Consider the following 25,742-nt stretch of genomic DNA (forward strand, 5'->3'; position numbering starts at 1 on the left):
TCCTGGACAGTCTGGCTGGTGGCCAAGTCTCTGGGGTGTTCAGGGGCGGTCTTTGGCAATCGGGATTCAGTGGGACAGTCTTACTGGACTAAATTTCCACATGCTGTAAATGTAGGTCACGCCTGGAAGTATTCAGGAAATTTGAGTAGGGCGGTTATTCGCATTCCAAATTTTTGGTGCACTGCCGACAGTAATATTGTTGGTTCCTATTCCTATTTATGTGGTGATAAGTTTACAAGCATCACACGAAAGATATTAATCAGTTAGTTGCTTTATTAAACACATCAGCTCACACAGTACAGTACTTACTTTTCATACGCAGCTTTGTCATGAATGTAGACCTCGGTTAGCTTGGTTTACACAGACGACGTAAGCTACTTGGGAGCTTTGCCATACTATATCTTGTCATGCCTACCATCATTCTTACTGCGCAAATAATCCATTGCTTTAAAGGTATTGGAGAGGATTCTGCACCGAACGAGTAGCCCAACGGCTGTTAGTGGTTTTCTCAATAGTGCGCATGCCTTGTGAATTTGGACACAGGTACTGTTACTTAGAGGCCTATGCAAGCTACGTACTCGGGGCACATACACAAGAAGTGTAATTGACAAGCCAGGAGCCAATCAATAACGAAGCAACTTTGTTATTAATTGGAAAACTGAACGTGCATATGCAAGGTGTCTATCTGAAATAAAATAGTGCCCAGAAACCCCCCCCTCTTCGCTGAGCTCATTTTATGTTAGGATGTTGGTGAAATCCATGTAGCAGTCTCTATAAAAGCTACTGTTGGTTGGAAGTGCAGCAAGTTCCTGAAATTTAACTTCTACACATAACTTATAAACTACCAATGTTTTAACATACATAATAGTCAAAGCTAATTTTCATTTTCAGTCTCTGGACATACATAAACCATCCACATAATGTAGAATGACAACAAACATTTTGTTTTTAAGGTTAAGCAAAGGCTCTTCTGCCACTTATACCAATGGGTCTGTCCACAGAAACAGAATTTATTTCTTTCTTTCATCCTGCATACAGCAGTCCATTTATGTGTAGTTAGCAAGAAAACAGTTTCAACAAATGTGGCCGTGTAATTGTATAGCTCATTTTTGTGACATTATGCAGACTATTAGGAAATATTTTTTTTACCTTGTTTGTTCAGGAAGAAAAACAAACAAACTGTAGATCAAATGTGGGAGATCCGTCATATTTATTATGTCCAAAGATTGCAATAACAAAGACATTGTTTGAGAAGCCTTAAATTTAAAAAAAGCAGGGATGACTTCTCAAAAGAAGTGACAATAACGACTATTCCCAGTCAAGTTTAAAGATGAATGTCAACGATGTTGACACATTTCCCTTTTTGAAAGAGTCTGATGTACAAAAGTGTTATTTTAGCAATAAATGTGTCGATGTGTGTAGTAATATAAGGTAATAATATAAGGTATCAACTACGATAGCGCTTAAACATTACAGATCACGACTGCGTATAAACCCCGAAAAACAAACCAAGAGGACGCATTTCGAAGCAATAACCACACCTATGTCATGCATGTCGGACCCAGAGCATAGTTGCCCGCTCAGTTTGCCGGAGCTGGTAACCCACACAAAGTTACCGATCAATACAAAATGTGCACGAGATAAGAGTTCCAACAATTTTTGTTTCATTTGTTGAAAAATGAAGCTGATGTTAACAAAAAATGAAGTCCTCCCTCTTTGGGGATCGTTCAAATGCACGAAATCAGCCCTCGGCCCACCTCCTATCAGTTTGTACCATAACACTTTTAATATATCAAGTTGTCAATTTGATTCCTGATCTCAGCGACCTTATTCCTACTTGCTCCTCCCAACATGGACATAACACCAGGCACAAAGGCATCATCACGGGGAAAAAGTGAAGGCTCAAGACCAGTTTTAAGTGTTTCATGTGATTTGGAACATCTCAAAACCGCCAAAGCTCTCCCCATCTTTAAAAGGAAACTCAAAACTGATCGATTGGCTACATATTTATAATTAGCTGAATCCGCTGACTTGGATTGTTTGTTTGTTTTTGTTGTTTGTGTTATGTTAGGATGTGCTTTGTTGTACAGTGTTCCCTCGTTTTCCGCTGGGGTTAGGTTCCAAAAAATACCCGCAATAAATGAAATCCGCGAAGTAGTTAGCTTTATGTTTTACAATTCTTATAAATGTTTTAAGGCTCTAAAATCCCCAACCGCAAAATTTATACACTTTTCTCATTGAGGCATTTACATGTTCTCACATTTCTCTCTTGTTCAAACTTTGACAATGTTCAAACCTTCATAAATTTTATAAAATGGGTATATTTCTGTAAAAAAATATGCAAAATTGCACTTAAAAAAAAATCCGCGATACAGCGAGACCGCGAAAAGTGAACCGCGTTATAGTGAGGGAAGACTGTATGTTTGTTTGCATTTATTTAGTTTGTATTGTCTCGTTTCTGGTCCAAGCCCCCATCAAATAAGTATTAAGTAGCTTCTAAAGGGTGTCTCTTTCACATGTAAATGTATACTCAAGACTGCCTTCAAGATAAATGCCAGCTGTGGTATTTCAACTTGTGAAGAAATTAAACTTGAACCTAGGCCTACAATTTTTGTAGCACCCTGAGATGTACAAAAAACACTATGGTTGCAAAACCATAAAATGTACAGGAGAGGTGAGCCTTGTTAATTAGATGTATGATTTTGGCCCATTTTCTTGTCTTTTATTTTTCCATTTAACCTAAAGTTTTGGACTTTACCATGCCATTCCATTCCAAATGTGCATATACATGTGGGTGGAATTTTGAAGTTGTAATCAGCATTCCATTCATCATTGGTGCAGTTGATTAATTACCGGTAATTGTCTAATTCTGCTCGGTCTTAAGCGTTTTACTTGTGACTCTCACAGGACCGAAAACTATCAAAGACTGAACGGCAGCGCTTTAAGGAGGAAGCGGGGATGCTGAAGGGCCTCCAACATCCCAACATTGTCCGCTTTTACGACTCCTGGGAGGGACCCTCCAAGGGCAAGAAGTGCATTGTTCTGGTTACTGAACTCATGACTTCTGGAACACTCAAAACGTATGTACCTATAACAATGTCATTTCAGTTAATAGAATACATGATCACAGACTGATACTGTTACATACTGTAATGTCTCGCAGTTGTAATTTATTTATTTATTTCTATTTTTGTACGGGTTTCAGTTATTTGAAGAGGTTCAAGGTGATGAAGATTAAAGTGCTGAGAAGCTGGTGTCGACAGATCCTCAAGGGGCTCCACTTCCTTCATACTCGTGCACCTCCCATCATTCACCGTGACTTGAAGTGTGACAACATTTTCATCACGGGCCCAACGGGATCTGTAAAGATTGGAGACCTTGGACTGGCAACACTGAAGCGTGCATCTTTTGCCAAGAGTGTTATAGGTATGAACCCCAACATAATTTCTAAATATTTGTGCTTCTCTTGCTGGGGGGCAGTTCTTTTTCTGGAGTCACAAAATGTTCAACTGAAATGGTGTCTAATGGGGGAGTCTTTTGACCTGATAATGTTTTTGACGATGTGGTTCAAAAACAGACCACAGCGTTTCAGCTGTCCATCAAACCACAGCTCAAATGTAGGCCAATTACTGTGGTAATCTTAGGCAGATCACCACAGGGATTTCCCACTTTGTTCATTCAAGTATTGGTCATTGTACAGAATATTTCAATGTTTATCCAAAGTAGTTTTTTTTTCCAGGCACCTACTGAATGTAAGTAGCGCCTAATTTTCTCCTGCTGTTAATCAATAATATTACTATAATAGTTGTTATGGCTTCTTGCAGGCTAACCTGGCCATGGCTAAAGGTACGGCCGTTGTTTCTGTCTTAGACTGACTGGTCTTGTTCTGTGGTTTGGAAATATGTGGTCTGTTTGCCAATCAGGCAACATCATGTTTAACAAATTTGTCGGTTTGCCTCAACAGGTTTCCCCACTAGTGTTTGTCTTTTACTGTCTTTTAAAAATATTCCAGGACTGCCGATGGCTTTTCTCTGTCGTTCATATTCCAGGGAGTTCTCCACCACTTTCTCTCTTGTTAGCCTTTTGCTTAAAATGTAGGCTCTAGCTACAGCTGTGCCCCATTCTGCTGTTTGGAATAAATAGGGTACTGCTGGTCAGTGAAGAAAAGTATGAACTGTTATGGGCCTGGTAAGTCTTGACAATGTGCTGGAACACGCATCAGTTTAAAGGAAAAAAAAAATGCATTCCATTAAACAAAATAAGTTTTTCTGTGTATGACCTCAATTGAGGGTAAACTGTTAATAACTAGGAGCTGATGCTCAGAGATGCACTTCTGGGAATAGTAACTAACTATGGAAGATACTTCACTCAGCCTTGACCATAAATAACATATTCAATCTGCAGGTCGAGGAGAGCTGGTAAGTCAGACTTCATTAAGGTAAGTGTGTTTTTACAAAGTGTAAAATGTATGGTTTGAAGGTAAGCTCTTGACAGAAGTTAATTTCCATAGCTAGTTGTTTCTCAGACAAAACTATTGATAAGGCTTGGAATATAGTATTTTTGGCATTCTTCCATTCTCAAGTGCTTTATACAAATGTTTATTCAAATATGGCATTGGACTGCCACTGGCTCGAAATGTGGCATTTCTGCTCATCAGCTACTGCAGACAAATTTCAAAATTGAAGGTCCTACACAGACAAACATGTGCCCTCTACTCTGCGGTGTAACTGAGTTCAGCTTTTCCCTCCTTTTTGTTTTTTTTCTTCTCTGTTTGCCTTCCTTCCCCCTTTTTTCTCTCTTCTCTGTCTTCCAACTTCCACCTCGCAGGGTCTACCCCAGGAGATGTCGTCAGACTGGTCACTCTTCTCAACCTCCGCTTCCTCAACCCTTCACGGGTTAGAGGAGCAGAGAAGGGGCTGTGGGTTGAGAAGCCCACACTGTCCGTAAGGAAGAGAGTTCTGAATAGTTGTTTTGATTTAAGGTACCCCTGAGTTCATGGCGCCTGAGATGTATGAGGAGAAGTACGACGAGTCAGTGGATGTGTATGCCTTTGGAATGTGCATGCTGGAGATGGCCACCTCAGAGTACCCTTACTCAGAGTGCCAGAATGCTGCACAGATCTACCGCAGAGTGACCAGGGTAAGTCTTCATTTTAGGTTTCCATGTGTCCCCTCCCCTTTACCTTGCATTCTTCCCATTTCACCTAACCCAACTTAGCTCCCTTTTGTTTGATACACTTGAAACTTCAACTTCCTTAGAAAATTTATCAACATTCCAGAGTTTGAGTGACTTACAAATCTGTAGAAGTCCCACAGGAACCATACCTTCTCAATTGTCATGTGTGTTGGAGGAGCGTGCAGAATTCTGGCATGGACAAATAAGAGGCTGAACATGCATTGTTTTGTAATTTACTGTGTGATTAATCTTCCGGTTGCTCATTAATGAACAGTAGTAACAGCCGAAGAATTCAAGACGTCATATTTTCATACTGTAATTTAGCTACATGATTTATACATGTGTCATGGCAACAGTCCTAGGCACGAGGAGGCTGAACTTTACTTAGTCTAGATGCACACCTATGGAAAATGCTAGGTCCTCAATTTATCAGCTACAGTATTTTAAAGTAAAAACCCTTGCAAGTTTTTTAAATCATTGCCATTTGCCAATGTGCTGTGCTTTAAACTGACTCGATCCTCCAAAGATAATTGAAAACCCAGCTCAGCTAGAACATTGTCAAACAAAGTCTTATGTTATGTGCCGACATTTAGGAGGTGTCGTGTGTTCTGTTACATATGTCTTCCTTGAAGTGACTGCTCATTGTTCTTACCATTGTTTCAGTCATCGTTTGAGTTGAGGTTGTTTAATTATGCTGCCATTAGTTTAATGTAGAACTGTCAAAGCATTAAATTTTTAATCAGATTAATCACATCTTAGAATTTTGATTAGTTACGATTAATCATTTAATTAAAAAGCCTTTTTAGCAACATTTTTTTGCCCGCCAAATTTGAAGATCACCTGTTATGTATTAATTTTTCAACACTTAATGTTATGAGGACCTTTTCCAAATTTTTCTGCACACTCTCATCCACCTCTTTTTCTAGTCTGTTAATTACTTGCATAATTAAAAAAAAAAAAAATCACCCCAGCAGTTTAACATAAACAAATGTGCTGAACGTCGTACGCAAACATTTATTAAATGCTTTACTTTAATGCATGTAATTGTTTATTGTTCAAACACAGCCTGTGTTACGTTTTAATGTCGCCATCTACAATTAAGCTAAAGGATAAAATGTGGTCAGAATTAATGGTGTAATTAAGCTGCGTTAATACTAGAGCTGTCACACGATTAAATTTTTTAATCAGATTAATCACATCGTAGAATTTTGATTAATCATGATTAATCACTAACCTAAAAAAGCTTTTTTCCCCCCAACATTTTTGCCCGCTGCACACGCTCATCCTGCTTTTTCTAATCAATTAATTATTTGCATAATTTAAAATGGGGAAAAAACGACCTACGGCATATGTAAACATTTCTTAAATGCTTTACTTCAATGCGTGTAGTTATGTTTATTGCTCAAACTCCAACAGCTACCTTTAATGTAACCATCCACTGTTGGCTAAAAAGGATCATCTGCGGTCAAAATTAATAGTGCGATTAATCTGTGGTAATACAGTGATTAATGCGATATTTTTTTTGTGATAAATTAATTAGTTACCGCTTTAACTTTGACAGCACTAGTTAATACATGATTAATGCGCTAATTTTTTGTGATTAATTAGTACGTAACGCTTTAACTTTGACAGCGCCAGTTGAATGTTATATGTATCAGTTTTTACTTTCACTTGTACTCAATATTGACTCTAGTCCAGGGGTGGCAAACTGCGGTCCTCGAGGCCCGGTGTCCTGCAGGTTTTGCAGATTTCCCTACTCGAAGTACAGCTGATTCCAATTAACAGGCTCGTTATCAGGTTTCTGCAGAGCTTGCTGATGAGCTGATCATGAATCAGCTGTGTTGAAGAAGGGAAATATCCAAAACCAGCAGGACTGCGGCCCTCGAGGACCGGATCTCGCCACCCCTGCTCTAGTCACTTCTTGGACAATCAGATACACACTATTTTTATCCATAAAATAACTGGGAGAGGAAAAAAATGAACCTGCTACCAAAAAAAAAATAAAAATAGTGTACTCGTTGATCTTCAGATTTTCAGTTACAAATAACCATGCACCTTTTGTGTAATTCTGGCAACAGAGGGCCAAACAGCTACACCATCGCTGTTGGCCAAGATAATTATGTAGCGGTACAAAGGGGTTCAAAGAAAAGGTATGGGGTTAGCCTTCAAATTTAGTAGATCTAGCCCATTTAGGGGAAAACCATTCTCATTCAGCGTTCTGTGTTTCCTGTAGGGGGTGAAGCCGGGCAGCTTTGACAAAGTGGCCATTCCTGAGGTCAAGGAGATCATCGAGGGATGCATTCGCCAGAACAAGGATGAGAGGTGTCAAATTTAACAAGAGCACATGACATTTGGAGAGGAGAATCTCGAACTACGGTCCACATCAGCTTCTAACATTTACTTCTTGTCTTGTATTTAGGTACTCAATCAAGGACCTCCTGAATCATGCCTTCTTCCAGGAAGACACAGGTGTGCGTGTGGAGCTGGCTGAAGAGGATGATGGCGAGATGGAAGCAATTAAGTTGTGGCTTAGAATTGAGGACATCAAGAAGTTAAAGGGAAAGTACAAAGACAATGAAGCGATTGAGTTTTCCTTTGACCTTTGCAAGGACGTCCCGGATGATGTGGCTCAGGAAATGGTGAATTTGACTGTTATTAGGCTTAACCCTTTAACCCTGGCTTCCCCAATCCTCGTCCTCGAGGGCTGGAGTCCTGCAGGTTTTAGATGTTTTCGTCCTCCATCGCACCTGATTCTATCAGTATTGCTATCAGGCTTCTGCAGAGTTGATTATAGGAATCAGGTGTGTTGGGGTATGCTTACATCTGAAACCTGCAGGACTCCGTCCCTCTAGGACCAGGATTGGGGAAGCCTGCTTTTAACCCTTAAATTCTTTGAACTCATAAATGATCTTTACTGAGGTTGACACCATGTGGCTGCTTTAGGTTGAGTCCGGGTATGTATGCGAAGGTGACCACAAGACTATTGCAAAGGCCATCAAGGACAGAGTGTCTCTCATAAGTCACAAGAGAGCACAAAGACAGCAGGTGTGTTTTTAAACACCAGTTTTGTTTGCATACTCTTTTCACACATGCTTCACAGCCCAAATTTTAATGCATTTGGTGCTGATTACCTTTAAAGGTCAGAGAAGATCAGGAGACGAGAAGTATTGAAGAAGAACAAATGTGTCAGATACAAACAGCTCAGCAACCCAGCCACCCACCAAGCAAAGACTTGCCTCTCTCCCAGTCGGTGCCAGCTGCCCATGTTCCTCCTCCGCAAGCCACCCAACACAGCACACCCATGCCAGCTCCGACAGCATCCCAGCAGAACCTTCCCAGTGCTACCTACAACACTTCTCAACCCACCCAGCTGATGGGCTTGACACAGGGGGTCTCTTATGTCCCCCAGTCGACTGGGCCAGTCTCAATTCAGAGTCAGAGTATGGCCACCAGTCAGCCGGAGTCAGAGGAGCCTGAAGCTGACCAACATCAGCACAGTGGCGGAGGTGTGTATGAAAAAAATTGTATATTACACTGGGGATACACTGTCGATATGGTTGATGGTATGAATGTGCCCTATGGTATAGATTAGGACTCTACAGTCCATTCTCAGTAACAGAACTCATTCTGTTATGTTGGAGCAATTTACAATTTATAAGTTGGCGACAATTTTAACTTTCTTGCTTCTGATTAAACATACATTGGTGCATGCAAAGAACAGCGCATCATGGTAAATTTTCAACAAAGGTTCTTATATTAAGGGCCTGTTTTCTTTTTCTTTCTTTTTTTTTTCTGGTGTCTCAGCACTTTGTGCGTGTGTGTCTGTGTCTGCGTGTGCATGTGTATGTGTGTATGCGTGTAAAGGGTGAATATGATGTGTAGAAAGTGCTGTATAATCTCAGTTCATTTAATATAAATTCCACCTAGCTCTACATTACACCCACTGCACAATCAAGAATTAACATGCCCCCTCCCTTCCCCCATTCCTGATAGTGGCACACATAGGCGACAGACCAACTGGTTCCTCTGTCCTCGCTGCCGAAGCTCAGCCTGCTCAGCCCGGATTGTCGTCCTGCGCTCCCCCCACTCAACAGCTTCAGCCCCAAGTGCCATGCCCGCAGACACAAAATGACCAAATGCAGCAGCAGCACCATGTGTCAGTGGTGAGTCATTTTCCAAATGGGCTTGATTCCACTGATGGTGAATCAGAAGCACCAATCCATATCTATTTATGTGTTCCTGTCCAGTTTCCCCCCCCCCGTGTGGACTTGTGTCGATTCTAAATCTGTGTTCCACACCTGTTCAACCAACTGCATTTCACCATGCAATGGCGTAAATAGGACACCTTACCCCGTTCCCTTGAGTGAACACAGCTCATAGGCTGTATTCACACTGCAGGTCTTCATGCTCAATTCAGATTTTTTTTGGTCAAATACTTTCTCCCCCTATGTAATCGTTCACATTACATATTAGTTGCGATCCGTATCTGCTGTGTGAACCATATGCGTCTGCAAAGTGACCCGCATGCGCAGGAGAAGAGACATCACTCACATTGTAGTGCTGTCAATATTAATCGAATAATCAGATTCAGTTTAATTTTGCATTAAAGTGTATTAAAAAAGCATTTCCGTCCTGATTACTTTTTATTAACCAATGATTGGTGTTTATTTCGTACTTGGTTTTCGTATAGTGATTACAATTGATGTTATGTTACCAGTTCGGTCATTGTTTTAGTAAAAGTAAAAGTAAAAACAGAATTTGCAAATGTCTTATTTTGATAAAACACAGAAAACAATATTCTTTCCTAAAGGACTACATAAATCAGTGAACAATTACAGTTGATATGCTGAAATCAGAGGATATGGACAAGTTTAAATTAAAAAACTGGCTCCAAACAATGACTCGATTATTAAAATAGTTGTCAATCGATTAATTTTGACAGCTCTACAACATTGTGCTTATGGAAGTAAATGTGTATGGTCCAGAGTGCCACAGACTTTCATAAGTCTGTTGTCGGGGCTCATGTTTTATCATTTCATATCTACAGAGGAGTGATGAGGGAGGAGGTAGAAATATTTTGGGGAAAAATGAGGCGAGCCTTTTCGATCTCCTGATTTCATGGTGACGTCTACTAAAGATGACATCATGTCATTGCATTTCGTAATAAATGAACCGTCTAATGACGCTAATTACTAATATCACTGTTTAACGTCAACTTTATGCTTCATGTTTTAAGTGAAATTAAGTTGAAGTCAGATATAAAATCACAACTATTAAAAAGCTTTGTAGATTCACGTATGTCTCACACCACTCCCGCGCGGAGCGCATATAGACCTTTTGATGACAACCTGGCCGTTCAGACTGAGGTCACATTGCAAAAATTTGGATATGTATCCAATCTAGAACCATATAGGTGAACATAGCCTTATTAGTTATCTTATTTATACCCTTGTCATGCTGATGCTTTATCTCTTTTGTGTTCAAGGTTCAACCTCAGATGCCAGGTATCCAAGCTGATCTTGTCCCCACTCTTCAAAGCAGCCAGTCTGTCCCAGTGGCACCACAGCAGGTATTCACAAGTTTATATTGTAATTTTTATCTGGGCCGTTTCACACCAAGTTGAAAAGCAACATAAAATAACCTGTTTTGAGGAAAAGCATTGCATGGGCTTCAAGTAACACACTTGTGTAAGCCTATTCATTCACCAGTCATTATAACAGCACTGCAGTGCACCAAGAGGAAGTTATCATATTTTCACTCTCTAAAGGCATCCATATATACAAATGGGTCAGCTATTGCTGCAGGTGCTTTTGGGCTGATGTTACATTAACGATTCAAGCCGCTATGTGCTGCCTCGGGTGGCAGTGAAGGAGCAGGTTCCGAATCCCCAAGTCATCGTTTGCCTTTTCATTTCTCCAATTTTCAACTTTCCCACTCTTACCCTGTCTTATTTGTTTCTTATAGTATGGAGTATACTACCAACCATCACTACCCCGTAAGGTACATAAAATGTCTCATTTTCCTTCCTCGTTTTTTTTTTTTTTTTTTTTTGTGGATGCGTTTAATTGATGTCTGGTGCCGGTTTTTTGTTTTTGTTTTGTTTTGTTTTTTAAAGCTTTTCCATAAAACATGTTACGGCCTCCACTAAAACATTTTAAAAAGTCAAGTAACTTGGATATACACTGAAATTTGTACTGTATGCCTCTTGAGTGTCATAAAATATTCTCAATTGAGTACTGTTAAAAAACAAAAACAAACAACAACGGGTAAGTAGATGAAATGTGGCTTTTGGACATGATGCTTAAATTTGTAAAGCACTTAAAATTTCCATAAGCACAGTTTATCCTTAATCTTTGGTCCTTGTAGATTCCCACCCAACAAGTGATGATGCCTCAATCTTCTCAGTCGTCCCCTCCGCCACCGCTGCAGCAGCAGCAGCCAGAGAACAACTCTGTCATTCAAAGCTCCGCGTTAACACAGGCACAGGCTGCAACTCAACCGTTACAGGTGAGAGCATACATATTTTTCATTCATTCATTCTTTTATTCCACTCCCCATTTTGCTACCTACATTTCTCTCACACACCATTATTTGTGCACTTCTCTGTGATTCTCATTACCATGGTTGTCCTATTTTGTTTTTTATCTTCTGCTTGTTTTGTCATCTCTGCATGCTGATCACTTCCTGCATGACTGTTAGTCTTGGGCCAGTAGTCCAAATTCTTTTATCCTGTCTCCGCCACCCAATGCAGAGCATCTATTCTTCCTCTATCAGGCATCTTGTCTCTCTGCCCTGCAGGTACTCAGTGCATTGTATCAATGTGTGTGGTTGGACATTTGTGGTTTTGGTTGTAAGTAACATTTTCTCTCCAACTCCTTACTATTTTCTTTATTAATGAAGGTTGATTAAATAAATTAGAAATGCAACAATTAATGGAAAACTAATGAATGATCAAATTAATTAATTTAACTAATGGTTTAAAAACTGTTTAACTTGAAATTCCAATAATTTTTAGTTTTATCTTAAGTTAATATTCTCAGACTTCTTTAGTCCTCCATGAAAGCAGACTGATTGTGTTTCATCAAAACAAGACATTTTCATCTGTTTTTACTTTGGAAAGCATGATCAACAGTTTTGCATTTTCTTTGACAAACCAGTATTAGAATCATAATCAATTTGTTTGTATTCTCTGTGCTGTCAATTAAGTTGGATTGGAAAATCTGATTCATTGATTAATCCAGAAGATAATTCGCCCGGCCCCGTTTGCGACACGCCACCCCACACACTGCGATTGGCTGGAGGGGTGTAAATACTGGCTTACCACAGAAACGTCCCACTGTTTACAAAACAAACACAAAATGGCAAAATGCAGGCTGGGGAGGTGGGGGTTTAGGACGAAATTACCACAAATGATGAACAAAAACACAGATGTGTAGACTGAGAGAAAGTTAAAGTGTGTACACTCTGTATTTAAAAAGTGCATTTTCCTGAGTGAATCCGGCAGACAGCCCCTTTAAGGCTTAATGTTCCAATAATATAACATTTTTCCATGCTTAGTGTGAACCCTAAACCTAAATAAGACGTTTTGTTGAATATTTCCATCAAAAATTGATGTTTAGACATCGATTCGCCCCATATTGAATCGATACAAGTATTACGCAATGTAATATCGTGATATATTGCCGAATCGATTTTTTTTAAACACTCCTAAAACCAAACATACCATGTTGTGATTTAAAAAAACAAACAAAAAAAAAACAACAAAAAAGTCATGTAGGACGCAAGCTGGATAGATACTTCAATCATCCTGTGAGGGAAGTGAAATTGTCACAGCAGCAAAAATTTCCAAATAAACACTCTCAACTCAACTCAAGTTTATTTATATAGCGCTTTCAAACAGCCTGAGCTGTCACAAAGCGCTTTACAGAAACACAAAAACCATAACATAACATAAAACATTGACACAAATACAATACAATCACAACAAATCAACATTCTTCCATTCCTACATACGCTTTGATGTTTGAAGCAGTTCTAGATGAAGGAGGACAGAATCAGTCTCCTTTCAGCAGTTGATCAGAGACATGATCTCAACGTGCATGACGTCACACACGTCTGCTACAAGCTGGTCCAATTTTCCAGTCTCAACCAAACTGCCTCTCCTCCAAGCGCCGAACCTCCATCTAGTCTACGCCCCGCACACACCACCGGTTTAGCGGCGACGTTCGGGTCCTCAGCTCCACCGCCATCCATCTTAGCTCATCAGCTTAGACTGTCCAGCGGCGCCGACCTGACCGGCGAGCAAAAAGGGGCTGTGAAAAATGAACAGCAACTCTTAAAATAATGTAGTACAAAAAAACGCAGAAGAAAAAAAAAAGAGCAGCAACTTATGGAAGGATTAATAGAAATCTAATCTAAATAGGAAAACGCAGATTTGAATAATGCATGTTGGTATATGATAATAAGTACAGTCTAATTATGCTACATCAATATTTGTATTGTTGTAACTAATTTCAGTGATCTATAATACTGAATATCAATACACCCAAATATGTACAATTTATAAAATATCTGTTCATGCATAATGTGTATGCATAATGCATAAATAGTTCAATTGTACGTTGAACTCAACCGTTTTTCACGATCTGTGGCCCGACCTGCTCTCAACCTCCGTGAATAGCAGTGGTCGACTGTATGTAGCAGTGGTCGACTGTATACATGTATAACCAGGGCTCGACAGTGCGAGCATTTCACTCGCAAATGCGGGAAACTTTCAAGCGCGTGCTGGTGAAAAAAATACCACTCGCGCGGCGCGAGTGCATTGATGCTCCCCCTGCACTATGTTTAAAACGTACATTTGAAAGTCGTCGTGTCCTCTCCTAGCTCTCCCGTAGCAACAAGAGCGCGTCACCATACGCCGACTCAATCCAATAGTATTTGAGTGAAACATGACCCACTGCAATGTGATTGGCTGGCTACTTCCTGATCGGCATAGCATAGTGTACACGCACACCGCGCAGACTACAATTTACATACAAAGATTTATAATATGGCGCTTTCCATCGGACCGGTTCCACACGTAAGCGGTATTTTTTTGTCCCCGGTTGTCTCCATGGGACTCTTTCGGGGCAGAGCGGTTCCATTGCAACCGCTGTTTAGAACCCCTTCGGCAGTGGTTCTGCAGCGGGAGACAAAAAATCCACCGGGAATCCTTAGATACATTGCTTGTAAAGCTGTGGACCGGATATCGCGTGGCTGTGAATCGGTTGTGTGTGAGGCTTTGAGTTTCATAACAAGAGCAAGAGCTCTGCGCCATGCACTACTTGTTTTGTTTACGTTTCAGTAGCATCACTATTCAATAGGGGTGTTAAAAAAAATCGATTCGGCAATATATCGCGATACTACATCGCGCAATTCTCGAATCGATTCAATAGGCGGCTGAATCGATTTTTAAACTTCCATTTTTAATGGAAAAATATTCAACAAAATGTCTAACTTCGGGTTAGGGTTCACACCTTAAGCATGGAAGAATGTTATATGAACGGAACATTAAGCCTTAATATTTTATTTTAATGCTGTTCAAGCATGAAACAGATTGCAACCTGTATAAGAATGAAGTTTCAGATAAATAATACATTTTCATACAAATCTTACACTCCACAAGTTTACTGATTAGTATTTTCTAAATTTGAATGAAAAAAATCGCAACAATCGACTTATAAATTCGTATCGGGATTAATCGGTATCGAATCGGATCGTGACCTGTGAATCGTGATACGAATCGAATCGTCAGGTACTAGGCAATTCACACCCCTACTATTCAAGCTACTTCCATGTTTACAGAGAGCTAGCAAAGTTGCCCTCATAGATGCTTTCATTCCCCGAAATTATGTCATAAAACTCAAAATGAACCACAGCAAAAAACAAAAACAAAAAAAACAAAAAACAAAAAAACATGAACAGCAGTGATTCTGTGGTCATCAAAAAAACAAAAAAAACAAAAAAAAGCCGTTATAAATTAACCAAAAATGAATATGATGGCAAAAGAAAAACAAAAATTGTTGATAAAAAGGGAAGGTCACTTTTGGCAAATTTTTTTGGATATATTAAATGTTAAAATGTGTTTGATAGATTTATTGTTCCATAAGGTGGCTTCATATTTCTTTTGGCTAGACGGTAGGTTTATTTCATGTCTCAGATTTTTATGTTTCTGAAATACTTCACATTGTGCACATATTGTGTTAGTGTCTTTTTAAAGGTTAAATATTTCTATTTCAAATTGTAGAAAAAAAACAATTATAACTGTCAATAACAGCTAATAAATATTTAAACTGATTTTTCAGTCATATCGCCCAGCCCTTTGTTGCAGTCTATTTAATCAATTGATTCAATATATGAAAATATAGAAGACATTTTTGTTGTTGTTTTTTAACATGTTTGAAGATACTGTAAAAATGTATGGTGTCTTAAGATTAATGTCTACAAATGTCACTAAGTTTTGAATATTTTAATGAATCGTATGTTTTGATAGCCACTGCTGTTGCAGGCAAACCTTGTGTTCCAATGAAATATTTTGCAATATTTTGGTCATGCTACACCTCCACAAAAAATGGTGCAACCAAATCCTCTGCTGTGCGAGCAACTAAAAATGTTGCTCGCACCAGTGCTAGTAATGGAAAAGTTAGTGTAGAACCCTGATAACACTTGTCTAGCAACTAATTATCTCATCCTTAGATCCGTGTCATTGCAGTATATAAAAGAATAGTAATTTTAGGAAAGATGTGCACTCAATTTGCTGTTTTTTAACCTTGTAGCTTCTGGTGATTATTTTGAGCTTGAAATCAACTGAGCACAGAAACGTCAACCCAACGGATAAGGCCACTGTAGGTGCGTTTCCATTGCTCTCTGTTTTGCGCAAAAGCAAGCTGGAATTAGAAAAGGGATTTTCGGAAAAGACTCGCAAAGTATTTTTCAAAGGTGTAATGGAACACTTTTTTTTGCGCATTCCCTGTAGTCATGTGAACCCCCCCATGGTCACGGTGTAAGAGAAATAGAGAGAGAGAGACACACACACACACACAGAGAGACGCAGAGAGAGACACACAGAGAGACGCAGAGAGAGACACACAGAGAGACGCAGAGAGAGAGACACACACACACACACACACACACACGCACACACACACACACACACACACACACACACACACACACACACACACACACAGAGACAGAGAGAGAGAGACACAGAGACTATACCAGTATCAGCCACCCACTTGCGGCCCTTTTATGATCAAGAACTAGAAATCAGTTATGAGAAAAATTGAAAATTACCATTAATTTCATGCAATTTAATGACAAATGCTATATTGGGATATTATTGTTTTGGTGGAGGTGTGGTGGATATTTTGTATCAATAATATGAAAGTCAGTCACTACTTGGTATTGGTATGAGGTATGGTAGAGTTGAGTTCTCGTACTGGTATCGGTCTGATTAAAAAGTGGTATCAAACATAACTAGAAGTAGCACTACACTGCATACTCCATTATCAAAATGTAATTCTGATAGGAGCTGACTTGGTGGAGATCAGAAATGTTTCAGTGTCGACCAACAACCACTGCACCATAAATGCCAAGACAAAATACCAGCGTTAATGGGGAAGTGAGGTTTACCGACAAGTGTTGTGTTTCAGGGCTCTGCCTCTCAGTCAACATCAGCTGAGCAGCCAGCAGCGGCCTCCTCTCTCGTTCCGCCGACTGTGGAAAGGTGAGCACGAGAGATTCATACTTTCTGAATGGAAGCAAGTTATCTTGTACATTTCGCTTATGGATACGTCCCCTTCTCAGCTGTTTTTCAGATGCAGCTTCAGGTCTAAGTGACGGCAATGATGGCTCTTCAACATCAGGAGGCCGCCACGAGGGCCGCTCACTGAAGCGGTACCAGCGACGGTCCGTCCGCAGCCGCTCTCGGCATGACAAGGGCACCAAGGCCAAACTGAATGTTATAAGTGTAGGCATCTCTAATCTTTTTCCAGATTTGTTCGTTGCTACTTGTTGCTGTGACGCTAATTGAACGCAAATCTTTTTTTTCTGCAGATCTCAAATGCAGGAGACAGAGTGGCAGAGTGCCAGCTGGAAACGCACAACAGGAAAATGGTGACTTTCAGATTTGATCTTGATGGCGATAATCCAGAGGAGATTGCACAGATAATGGTAATTTATTTTTCCTTTTAAATGTTACTTAAAAATCACCACTGCTGATATTTTGTGGAATAATTTGGGGAAATAATCTAATTGCAATTTTCTTTTTTGCGCTCAATATTTAATATACAGATTTAATCTGCAAATTATTATTTCAATGTTCCGTTGTAACCACTTTTTAGAACCCTCTCGGCAGTGGTTCTGCAGCGCCGGTCGTCTGGGGCCGAGCGGGGCCGTGTCGTCACTGTCATCTGATTGGCCGACAGCAATGCAGCACACGCCCATTTCCTTGTTTTATGCGAGAGAAGCAAAGGCGCCCGTCAGTCTTCGCCAAAGTCATAAAAATACAGTATATACAGTAAATAATTCTTTACAACAACGCTGAACTATATTTACAATTTAAAAGGTATTTGTGGATGGATTTGTAATGTTTGTGGTTTATAAAAATATCGCGAGTGCACACTGCCTGGTCGCGTGTTCCCATTCACTTGAATGAGAGCACGAGCCACCGTTAAATGAATGAGGCTGAGCTCTCCATTCTGAAATAGCGCAGGCGGCGAGCTTCGCGAACCGGTCATGGAATCAAGATCGCAATATTTAACCCATGATGGTCCATATGAAATCATAACTGTTCAATGTTGGCGCGACTTGCCTCTTAGAAATGTTATGGCAGAGCCACACTTGCAGGTGTGCAATCTTGGACAGTTCCCGCCCCCATTCCACCTCTGTTGTAATGGAAACACAATGTAGTGGGCATGTAGTGTCGTTCCGTGAGGTGTGGTGTGGTTGCATGCCGTGCGGGGTTAATGGAAAAGCGGCATAACTTCAGTAAAAAGTTTTACAATGCAAGTTGGGCCTCATTGCGCGTGATCACACGAGACAGGGCGAGGACACTCAAAGTGCGCAAAAGAGCTGTGCAGTTCTTATGCAAGCCCTTCATCTGAGTCTCCTGATTCTATGGCATTGCTGCTTAAACACAAGAAGGCAGCTGGGACAACACAAAATACACGTTATTTCTTCCTTTTTTAAATTTTTTTTATTATTTTTTATTTATTTATTTATTTATTTATTTTAAACCTCACAAGACCCAACATATTAGATACTAGCCTCATGGTCTTGTGAGACCAAAAATTCTGCAGTAGACTTTAATTAAAGTTGACGTCTTTGCCTGCTCAGAATCGCCCTGGCCCACTCCCATTGAACATTCACTTAGCAGCCTTTGCAGTTCACAAATTACGTTTTAAATAAATAAATGCAATCATATTGCAAATATAAATAATCGTTCAGGCCAAAATTGTGATTTACTTATGCTTGCTTGCTTCTTCAGGTTGAGAGTGAGTTCATCCTGGAAAGTGAGCGGGAATCCTTTATCGAGCAGGTCCGTGAAGTCATTGAAATGGCTGATGAGAAAGGAGAGGGCATGAAAGAAGCCTTTCCTCAGGTAATTTTGTGGTTTCTTGTTGAAAATAATCAATTATAATGAATTAATTTGTCAATACTGTGATTGTAGCAGTTTGTCAGTGATTTATTAAAGTCAAAAACAAAGTGCATTTGTAATTTTCGTCATTTTTAATTATCAGGTAACAGGTCGAAGCTCTCCAACGTCTAAGTTAATTAAAGGCCGAGCCTGCCGGTTTCACTCAGGAAAATGCACTTTTTAAATACAGGATTTAAACAAACAAACTACTTCTCAATTTATAGATCTGGGCTTCTCTTAATTTCTAGTGGTGATTTTGTCCTAAAACCCCACCCCCCTCCCGGCCTGTAATTTTCCTTTTTGTGTCTGTTTTGTAAACAGCGGGACGTTTCTGTAGAAAGACAGTGTTTACACCCCTTCCCCCCTCACAGAAGCTTACATGTGTGAATGAGTGAGTGGGAAAAAAAATCTGTGCGTGCTTTCAAATTGCCGCGGGAGTGACGTCACACAGCCGACAAATTCGCCCGGCCCCGTTTGCGACACGCCACCACCCCGCTCTGCGATTGGCTGGAGGGGTGTAAACACTGTCTTTCCACAGAAAAATCCTGCTGTTTACAAAACAAACACAAAATGGCAATTTACAGGCTGGGGGGTGGGGGGTGGGGGGGTGTTTGGACAGAATCACCACTACAAATTAAGAGAAGCCCAGAGCTGTAAATTGAGAAGTAGTTTGTTTGTTTAAATCCTGTATTCAAAAAGAGCATTTTCCTGAGTGAAACCGGCAGACTGGGCCTTTCAATTACAAGAAACACCAAACATCAACCCAACATCAACATCAATCCAATTTATACCATTTTATAACTTTTGGATTGGTGAAAAACCTGTTGAGCTAGATCGAGACCCATTCATTAGTGGGTGTAACAATGCATATGCATCTTTTTGATCAAACCCATTTTAAGATCCAAATCAGTTTTCGTTACACCCCTAGTAAGCAGTTAAAGGCCACATTGACACTTGCAATGTCCAATTCCGGTAATTCCTATTTTCCACAGGCTATATCCGATCTGTTCATTAACTACAGTATCTGTTCACTCACATTGTCAAATATCTGATACACATCTGGCTTTAATCCACATTTTGGAAGAGGCCTAATTCTGATCTAAACATGGTTTGTTTTTGTTTTCCTCTGCTGCCATGAGTCAAAAACCAATTACGCCACTTGATGGGGGGAAAAAAAATCTAAATGCTTTAACTCGAACTATGCAGTGTGAATCCAGCCAAATTGTCATTTAAGTTCATCACCAGGCTTATAATTGTTGGTGTATCCACAGATGACTGAGCTTCAACAGCAGCCAGAGCTTTCAGTTCCCATGCTGCCTGGTACACAGACCTTTCTCATTCCCATATCAATGTGATTTTTTTATTTATTTTTTATTTTTTTGCCACTTACATCTAACGTGTTAACATTCCCACAGGAATCTCGCCCAGCACTACAGCCCAGGTGGTGCATTCAGCAGGAAGAAGGTTCATTGTAAGCCCAGTACCGGAGTCCCGTTTGAGAGAACAGTTTTTTGGTGCGTCCTCTGCTAATACCTCTGTTGGTGATGAGCCTGGCCCAGGTACGACTTTACAATGGTGTCTTGAATTTAAGATAGCCCCATCTTAACAGCTTTACCAAATTATAAGTATTTGATTACAAGTGAGCTTCAGATACACTTGAACTCTAAAATGGTCTAAGTAAGACACTGCAATTCCGATGCAGGTTCTGCCATTTATTGAACGGGACTGTCAGTAGGCCACAGTTCACACCCAGACTTTCATAAGGCCACACCTTTTAAAGGAATACTACGTGCAGTAATTACACCTTGCAAAATCAGTCCACTTGAGATTCTCTTTTATTGTTTTACTATGTTTTTATACAATTCAGTATTGTTTTTCTTAAACTGCATTACTAAAATCAGTGGCTCGCCGACTAGCAAAATATACATTTGTGGCAGCTAGGACTGAACATTATCATTTTGGGACCGAAATCGAGATCTCAGATGTGATTTCGAGATCGTCAAAGCTCCAGTTTTGTAAAGGGCTCTTATCCCTCAGGCTCACCAATCAGCGGCATGCCCGAGTGGACAGACGCGCAAGGCGCTCAGCTAACTTGCTCTGCGGCGGCACGGACAAACTTAAAATATAAGTCTGTATGCAGTAGCAGCAACAAGCTGCATGGTGCAGATGCTCTCCCCCGTGGTGACAAGTAAACTATCCTACTAACAAGTAACCCTTCCACTAAAGGCGAACGGGGAGTCACTAAGCATGCTAATCTCTAATATAAAATGCAGAGTCGAGAAAGACGCATAAGAAGTGCTTATGTGTACAGTAGACTTTTCACAGACGTCTCGCTCGAACCATGTTTAGGTGGAGAACCAGCAGCTATGAACAGAACATTTATAGTGCAATTAATATGTATCTAGCCGTAAAATAAGACAACCGATACATTAGCATTTCAACACATACAAACAACGAATCATGTAAACGGCTGATGTCTGCCATGACGTCGAGCTCAAGGTAAAAAGTAAATTAAATATATCAGCCGTATTATTTGCCAGTATTTGGGGAAAAATATATCCTATACTCTATATACATACATATACATATATATATATATATATATATATATATACATACATATACATATATATATATATATATATATATATATATATATATATATATATATATATATATATATATATATATATATATATATATCTACATTAAGGGTGTCACGATTTCGATTTTTTATCGAAATCGATCGAAATTACGTCACGATTTCGAGCATCGAAATAGAAGAGAGGACACACGATTCGATGCACCCCGCCCCCCCCCCCCCCCCCCCCCCCCCCCCCCGCGCCCGCCGCCACCGCCGCCACCGCGACCTCCCAGGAAAGCAAATGAGACGCAGCCATTCAGCTACTAGCTAACGGCACTTGTTAGCTGACTTCTCCTGCAGTCATGATGGCAAGCGCGGACAGACACAGCAATGGTGCTTCAAGCCGCTCCCGCTTCTCTCGTCACCAGTTTGGAAACATTTTGCGTTCCCGGTGAGTTATGTCGACAACGTTCACGTTGTCGATAAAAAGACCACAGTTGCAAGATATGCTATGTGCGCGTACTGTACTCGGCCACGGTGTTACGCCCGGCTCGTCAAGGGGAAGGGAAGTAACACAATAACAGAAAATATAGAGTAGATAAACACGGGTCGACTTTAACATCTGAGTAGTTTTAATTGAAATTTCAGGCAGGGGTTTGACAAGGGAGTGAAAGTGGAAGGTGAACAAATAATAACCGCATTTGACAGAACTGACAGAACGGAGGAGAAACAACAATAACCAATAGGGGTATAATACACGGATACACAATAGTGTCGCGCTGGCACAGTCGTCCAATCGGAGTGTCGCGCTGGCACAGTCGTCCAATCGGAGTGTCGCGCTGGCACAGTCCTCCAATCAGAGTGTCGCGCTGGCGCATTCAAACTGAAGTACCATTATACGGGCACCAGCCGACACAAACACACACATACATACTAGGGGAGCGGAGCCGGCGGCGGGCCCGAGCCGCCAACCGTAACAACGGGAAACACGACAAACATGACGGGACATTTACGCAGGCATCACAAAGATTTAGATTTATCAAATTCAACTAGAAGTGGGAAAACAACGGTCCAACCAACTATTTCATCCTCATTTACAGTGAAACTTCCACACACTTCAGCTCGCGCGAAACGCCAGATCCATAGGTCTATTTATAGCAGCAGACCTGCAGCCTTGGAAAACGCTGGATTCAAACATTTAATTAGTGTACTTGAACCACGCTACAGTATGCCCAGCAACTGTAAATGTTGGGATATAGTTTGTTCAGGCTGTATTTGTTCCATGACTTTGGATACAATATATTTTTTGTTGTTGTTGCACATTGCACATTATTTTAAGAGGAACGCACAGCACACTGTTGTAACCAAAAACAGTCAATAGATGGCAGGCACCCACTGTGACTTTTTGTTTTTGTTTTTTTATTTTTTATTTTACACTTCAGTAAGAACAAGACGGTTAACTTTATATTGTAAATAAATTCTTTGAATTTGATCATTCCTGCCTAATGTCAATTATCATATATTACATAAATTTACACAAAAATAATATGGAAATTGCATCACCTATATGTAGCCGATCTTTTGAAATAAGATTTACTGTACAATGAATAGAACCAATGATCATAGACTAGCCTTAGCCTACAGAAGCATATGCCTCTGTGTTATAAAGTGGGGGAGCGGAAAAAAAAAAAAAAAAAAAAAATCGAAAAAAAAATCGAATCGTGACCCCAAAATCGAAATTTAAATCGAATCGTGGAGTTGGCGAATCGTGACACCCCTAATCTACATATATATATATATATATATATATATATATATATATATATATATATATATATATATATATATACATATATATATATATATATATATATATACATATATATATATATATATATCTACACATATATATATATATATATATATCTACACATATATATATATATATATATCTACACATATATATATATATATATATATATATATATATATATATATATATAATTTTTTTTTTTTTTTTTTTTTTTTTTTCCCCCCCCACCACAGGGTTCTGTTAGCCACACAATAATTGGACTCAAAATTATTATTATTATTATTATTATTATTTTCCCTCATCTGTTTAACTTTGCTAGGTGACTGTGAATTATTATAATTATATAGTACTATATTTATATTCATATAATGCAATAGATGGGTTTGTAGAGAAATAGGAGTAAATCATTTTTTTCTTTGGACTCCTTTTTGAAAGCATTATGCAATTTAACCTCAATTTGTCTGTTTTGCTGTTATTTTATTACGCTATGTCATTCTCACATTTTTGAAAATAAAGAAGTCAGTCAAGGAAATCATTAAACAATAAGCTCAATGCAAATGATATACACTAGGAGGGAGAAGCCATGTTTACCGCTGTTTGTCCATATGTAAATGCATGCAATATGATCGCACATTTTAACAACAGTGGTTCTTTTTCCAGGGCCCACTATGACATCAGGCCTTTCTCTGTCTGCGCCTTCTGGGATTCTGCAACAGGCTTTCAACAAAATGAGGCAGGATCATGCAGAAAGAGGTAGCAGCATGATTGATCCTCCGAGCGCTGATCCGGAAGCTGGCACATTACCATCTAGTGATGCTGGACTAGTCCCAAACACTCAAAGTGCTCTGGTTCCTCCTGAAGCCATACCCTCCACCACTAGTTCCAGTTTACCCCCTGTTGGGCTCATATCCACTGCTACACCTCAGACACATCCCCCAAACGGAAGTGTTTCTCCTCCAACTGTATCAACTCGGTCTCAGACGCCAGCTCCTGTCGCAAGTGATTCCCTTCCACCGGCCCACACTTCGCATGAAACTGCTTCCTCACAGATCGCACCCACCGTGAGTGTCCCCGCCTCCTCCTCCTCCTCCATTTCTACACCAACCGTGCCAACCTCCGTCGCGGCGGCGCACGTGTCCCAGCTGAGCACTAATGCAGCCCCTGTCCCTGCTTCCGAGCCGCAACAGTTTAACAGTGCTCCAACATCTTCCCAACCCATGAATTCAGCCGCTCATGCATCTCAGCCATTGCCCAGCCAGAACCAACCTCAGCCAATAGAGTCTGAGAGTGCTGAGGTTCAGACCAAAGCCGCGGGTGGAGATGATATCCAAGCCCTTGACAAAAAGCTGCGATCCCTTTTTAAAGACCAGAGTGCAAGTTCCTCAAGCGCATCAGTTGATCCTAGTCAAAACACCGGGACCACTTCGCCTTCCACTGGAACATCCTCCCCTCCTCCTGGTGCCGCTCTGGTGCCTCCCTCAAACCTCCCACTCACGTCTGGGGTACAGGCCGCCACTCAGCTCTCTATAACTACCCCAGGTCAGGGGTTAACCCCGGCAGGACACGCCCAAACCCCGCCATCCAAGCCAAGGGCACAGGTTAGTGAATAATCATTTATTCAATCAATGGACTAACGTGCAAGTACAGTACAAAATACACATTCATGTTTGATGTTATGTTAGGTTTATATTAGTGTTGTAGGCAAAACTAACAGTCCTATATTCATTTATAAGAAACTATCAACTTCTGTTGAATTAGCATTTACCAACATCCTCATCCATTTTGAATAACATGATTTATGCAGGTGATATGGTATTGGTGCACAGTATCAGTGAATTTTCACCTTACAGACACACCACTCTTAGTAGTTGTGCATCCCTAGCGAATACTACAGTATGTACACAAATTACACTTTGTGATTTTATTTCTGTCGATTCCTGTGTTTTTATACAGTGCTATTTCTCTTCATTAAAAAATGGATAACCAAACACTTTTTTTTTTCTGGAGTGAGATGAATTAATGCCATTTCAATTAATTTCAAACATTCATAAATGCATACTGCTGTTGTTGTTAGCAATATTTTTGCTTATGCCATAATATATTATTCTTTATTTGTTATCTTGGTAGACCTTACCTACTGGGTTTGACCAAGCTGCTACACTGCCCTTGGACAATTTACCCCCATTCCCTGGTCCTAATCAGGTGATCTTTTCTATTTACAGTGATACTGCTATTGTACTTGTATTTTATACCCTTTAATATGAAAGGTTGTTGCTATTTTATACCCGAGAGAGTAAATCACATCTTACTTTTTTTAACAGTCACAGCAGCCTCTAGGTAATTTGGATGCCCAGCTGAGGAGAGCTCTGAGCCCAGAGACTGTTCAGGGGGGCAACACAGTCCAACCTCCCGTAGCCGACTTCACTCTCGGACGTTTCAAAGTAGGTTCAGTGTTGACTGAGATAATCAAACCCCATAAACGTTTCATTAAA

At 40.1% G+C, this 25,742-nt stretch overlaps 1 protein-coding gene across 6 annotated transcripts in view; it reads left to right on the forward strand.

Annotated features, from left to right (window-relative positions):
- Positions 1 to 25,742, forward strand: part of LOC144015561 (serine/threonine-protein kinase WNK1-like) — a 63,476-nt gene that overhangs the window by 25,910 nt on the left and 11,824 nt on the right. For 3 of the 6 annotated variants that reach the window (XM_077515661.1, XM_077515663.1, XM_077515662.1), the window contains 21 exons: positions 2,908 to 3,080; positions 3,206 to 3,426; positions 4,982 to 5,139; positions 7,409 to 7,497; positions 7,595 to 7,814; positions 8,119 to 8,220; positions 8,315 to 8,681; positions 9,169 to 9,338; positions 10,661 to 10,744; positions 11,140 to 11,175; positions 11,542 to 11,682; positions 11,875 to 11,973; positions 16,869 to 16,942; positions 17,023 to 17,185; positions 17,272 to 17,388; positions 18,704 to 18,817; positions 20,125 to 20,173; positions 20,269 to 20,412; positions 23,911 to 24,848; positions 25,378 to 25,452; positions 25,572 to 25,691. In XM_077515661.1, the coding sequence (XP_077371787.1) occupies positions 2,908 to 3,080; positions 3,206 to 3,426; positions 4,982 to 5,139; positions 7,409 to 7,497; positions 7,595 to 7,814; positions 8,119 to 8,220; positions 8,315 to 8,681; positions 9,169 to 9,338; positions 10,661 to 10,744; positions 11,140 to 11,175; positions 11,542 to 11,682; positions 11,875 to 11,973; positions 16,869 to 16,942; positions 17,023 to 17,185; positions 17,272 to 17,388; positions 18,704 to 18,817; positions 20,125 to 20,173; positions 20,269 to 20,412; positions 23,911 to 24,848; positions 25,378 to 25,452; positions 25,572 to 25,691 (3,654 nt within the window). The other 3 variants (XM_077515665.1, XM_077515664.1, XM_077515666.1) reach the window with 3 other exon arrangements.

Source organism: Festucalex cinctus, chromosome 3 (assembly GCF_051991245.1).
Source record: "Festucalex cinctus isolate MCC-2025b chromosome 3, RoL_Fcin_1.0, whole genome shotgun sequence".
Lineage (NCBI taxonomy): Eukaryota > Metazoa > Chordata > Actinopteri > Syngnathiformes > Syngnathidae > Festucalex > Festucalex cinctus.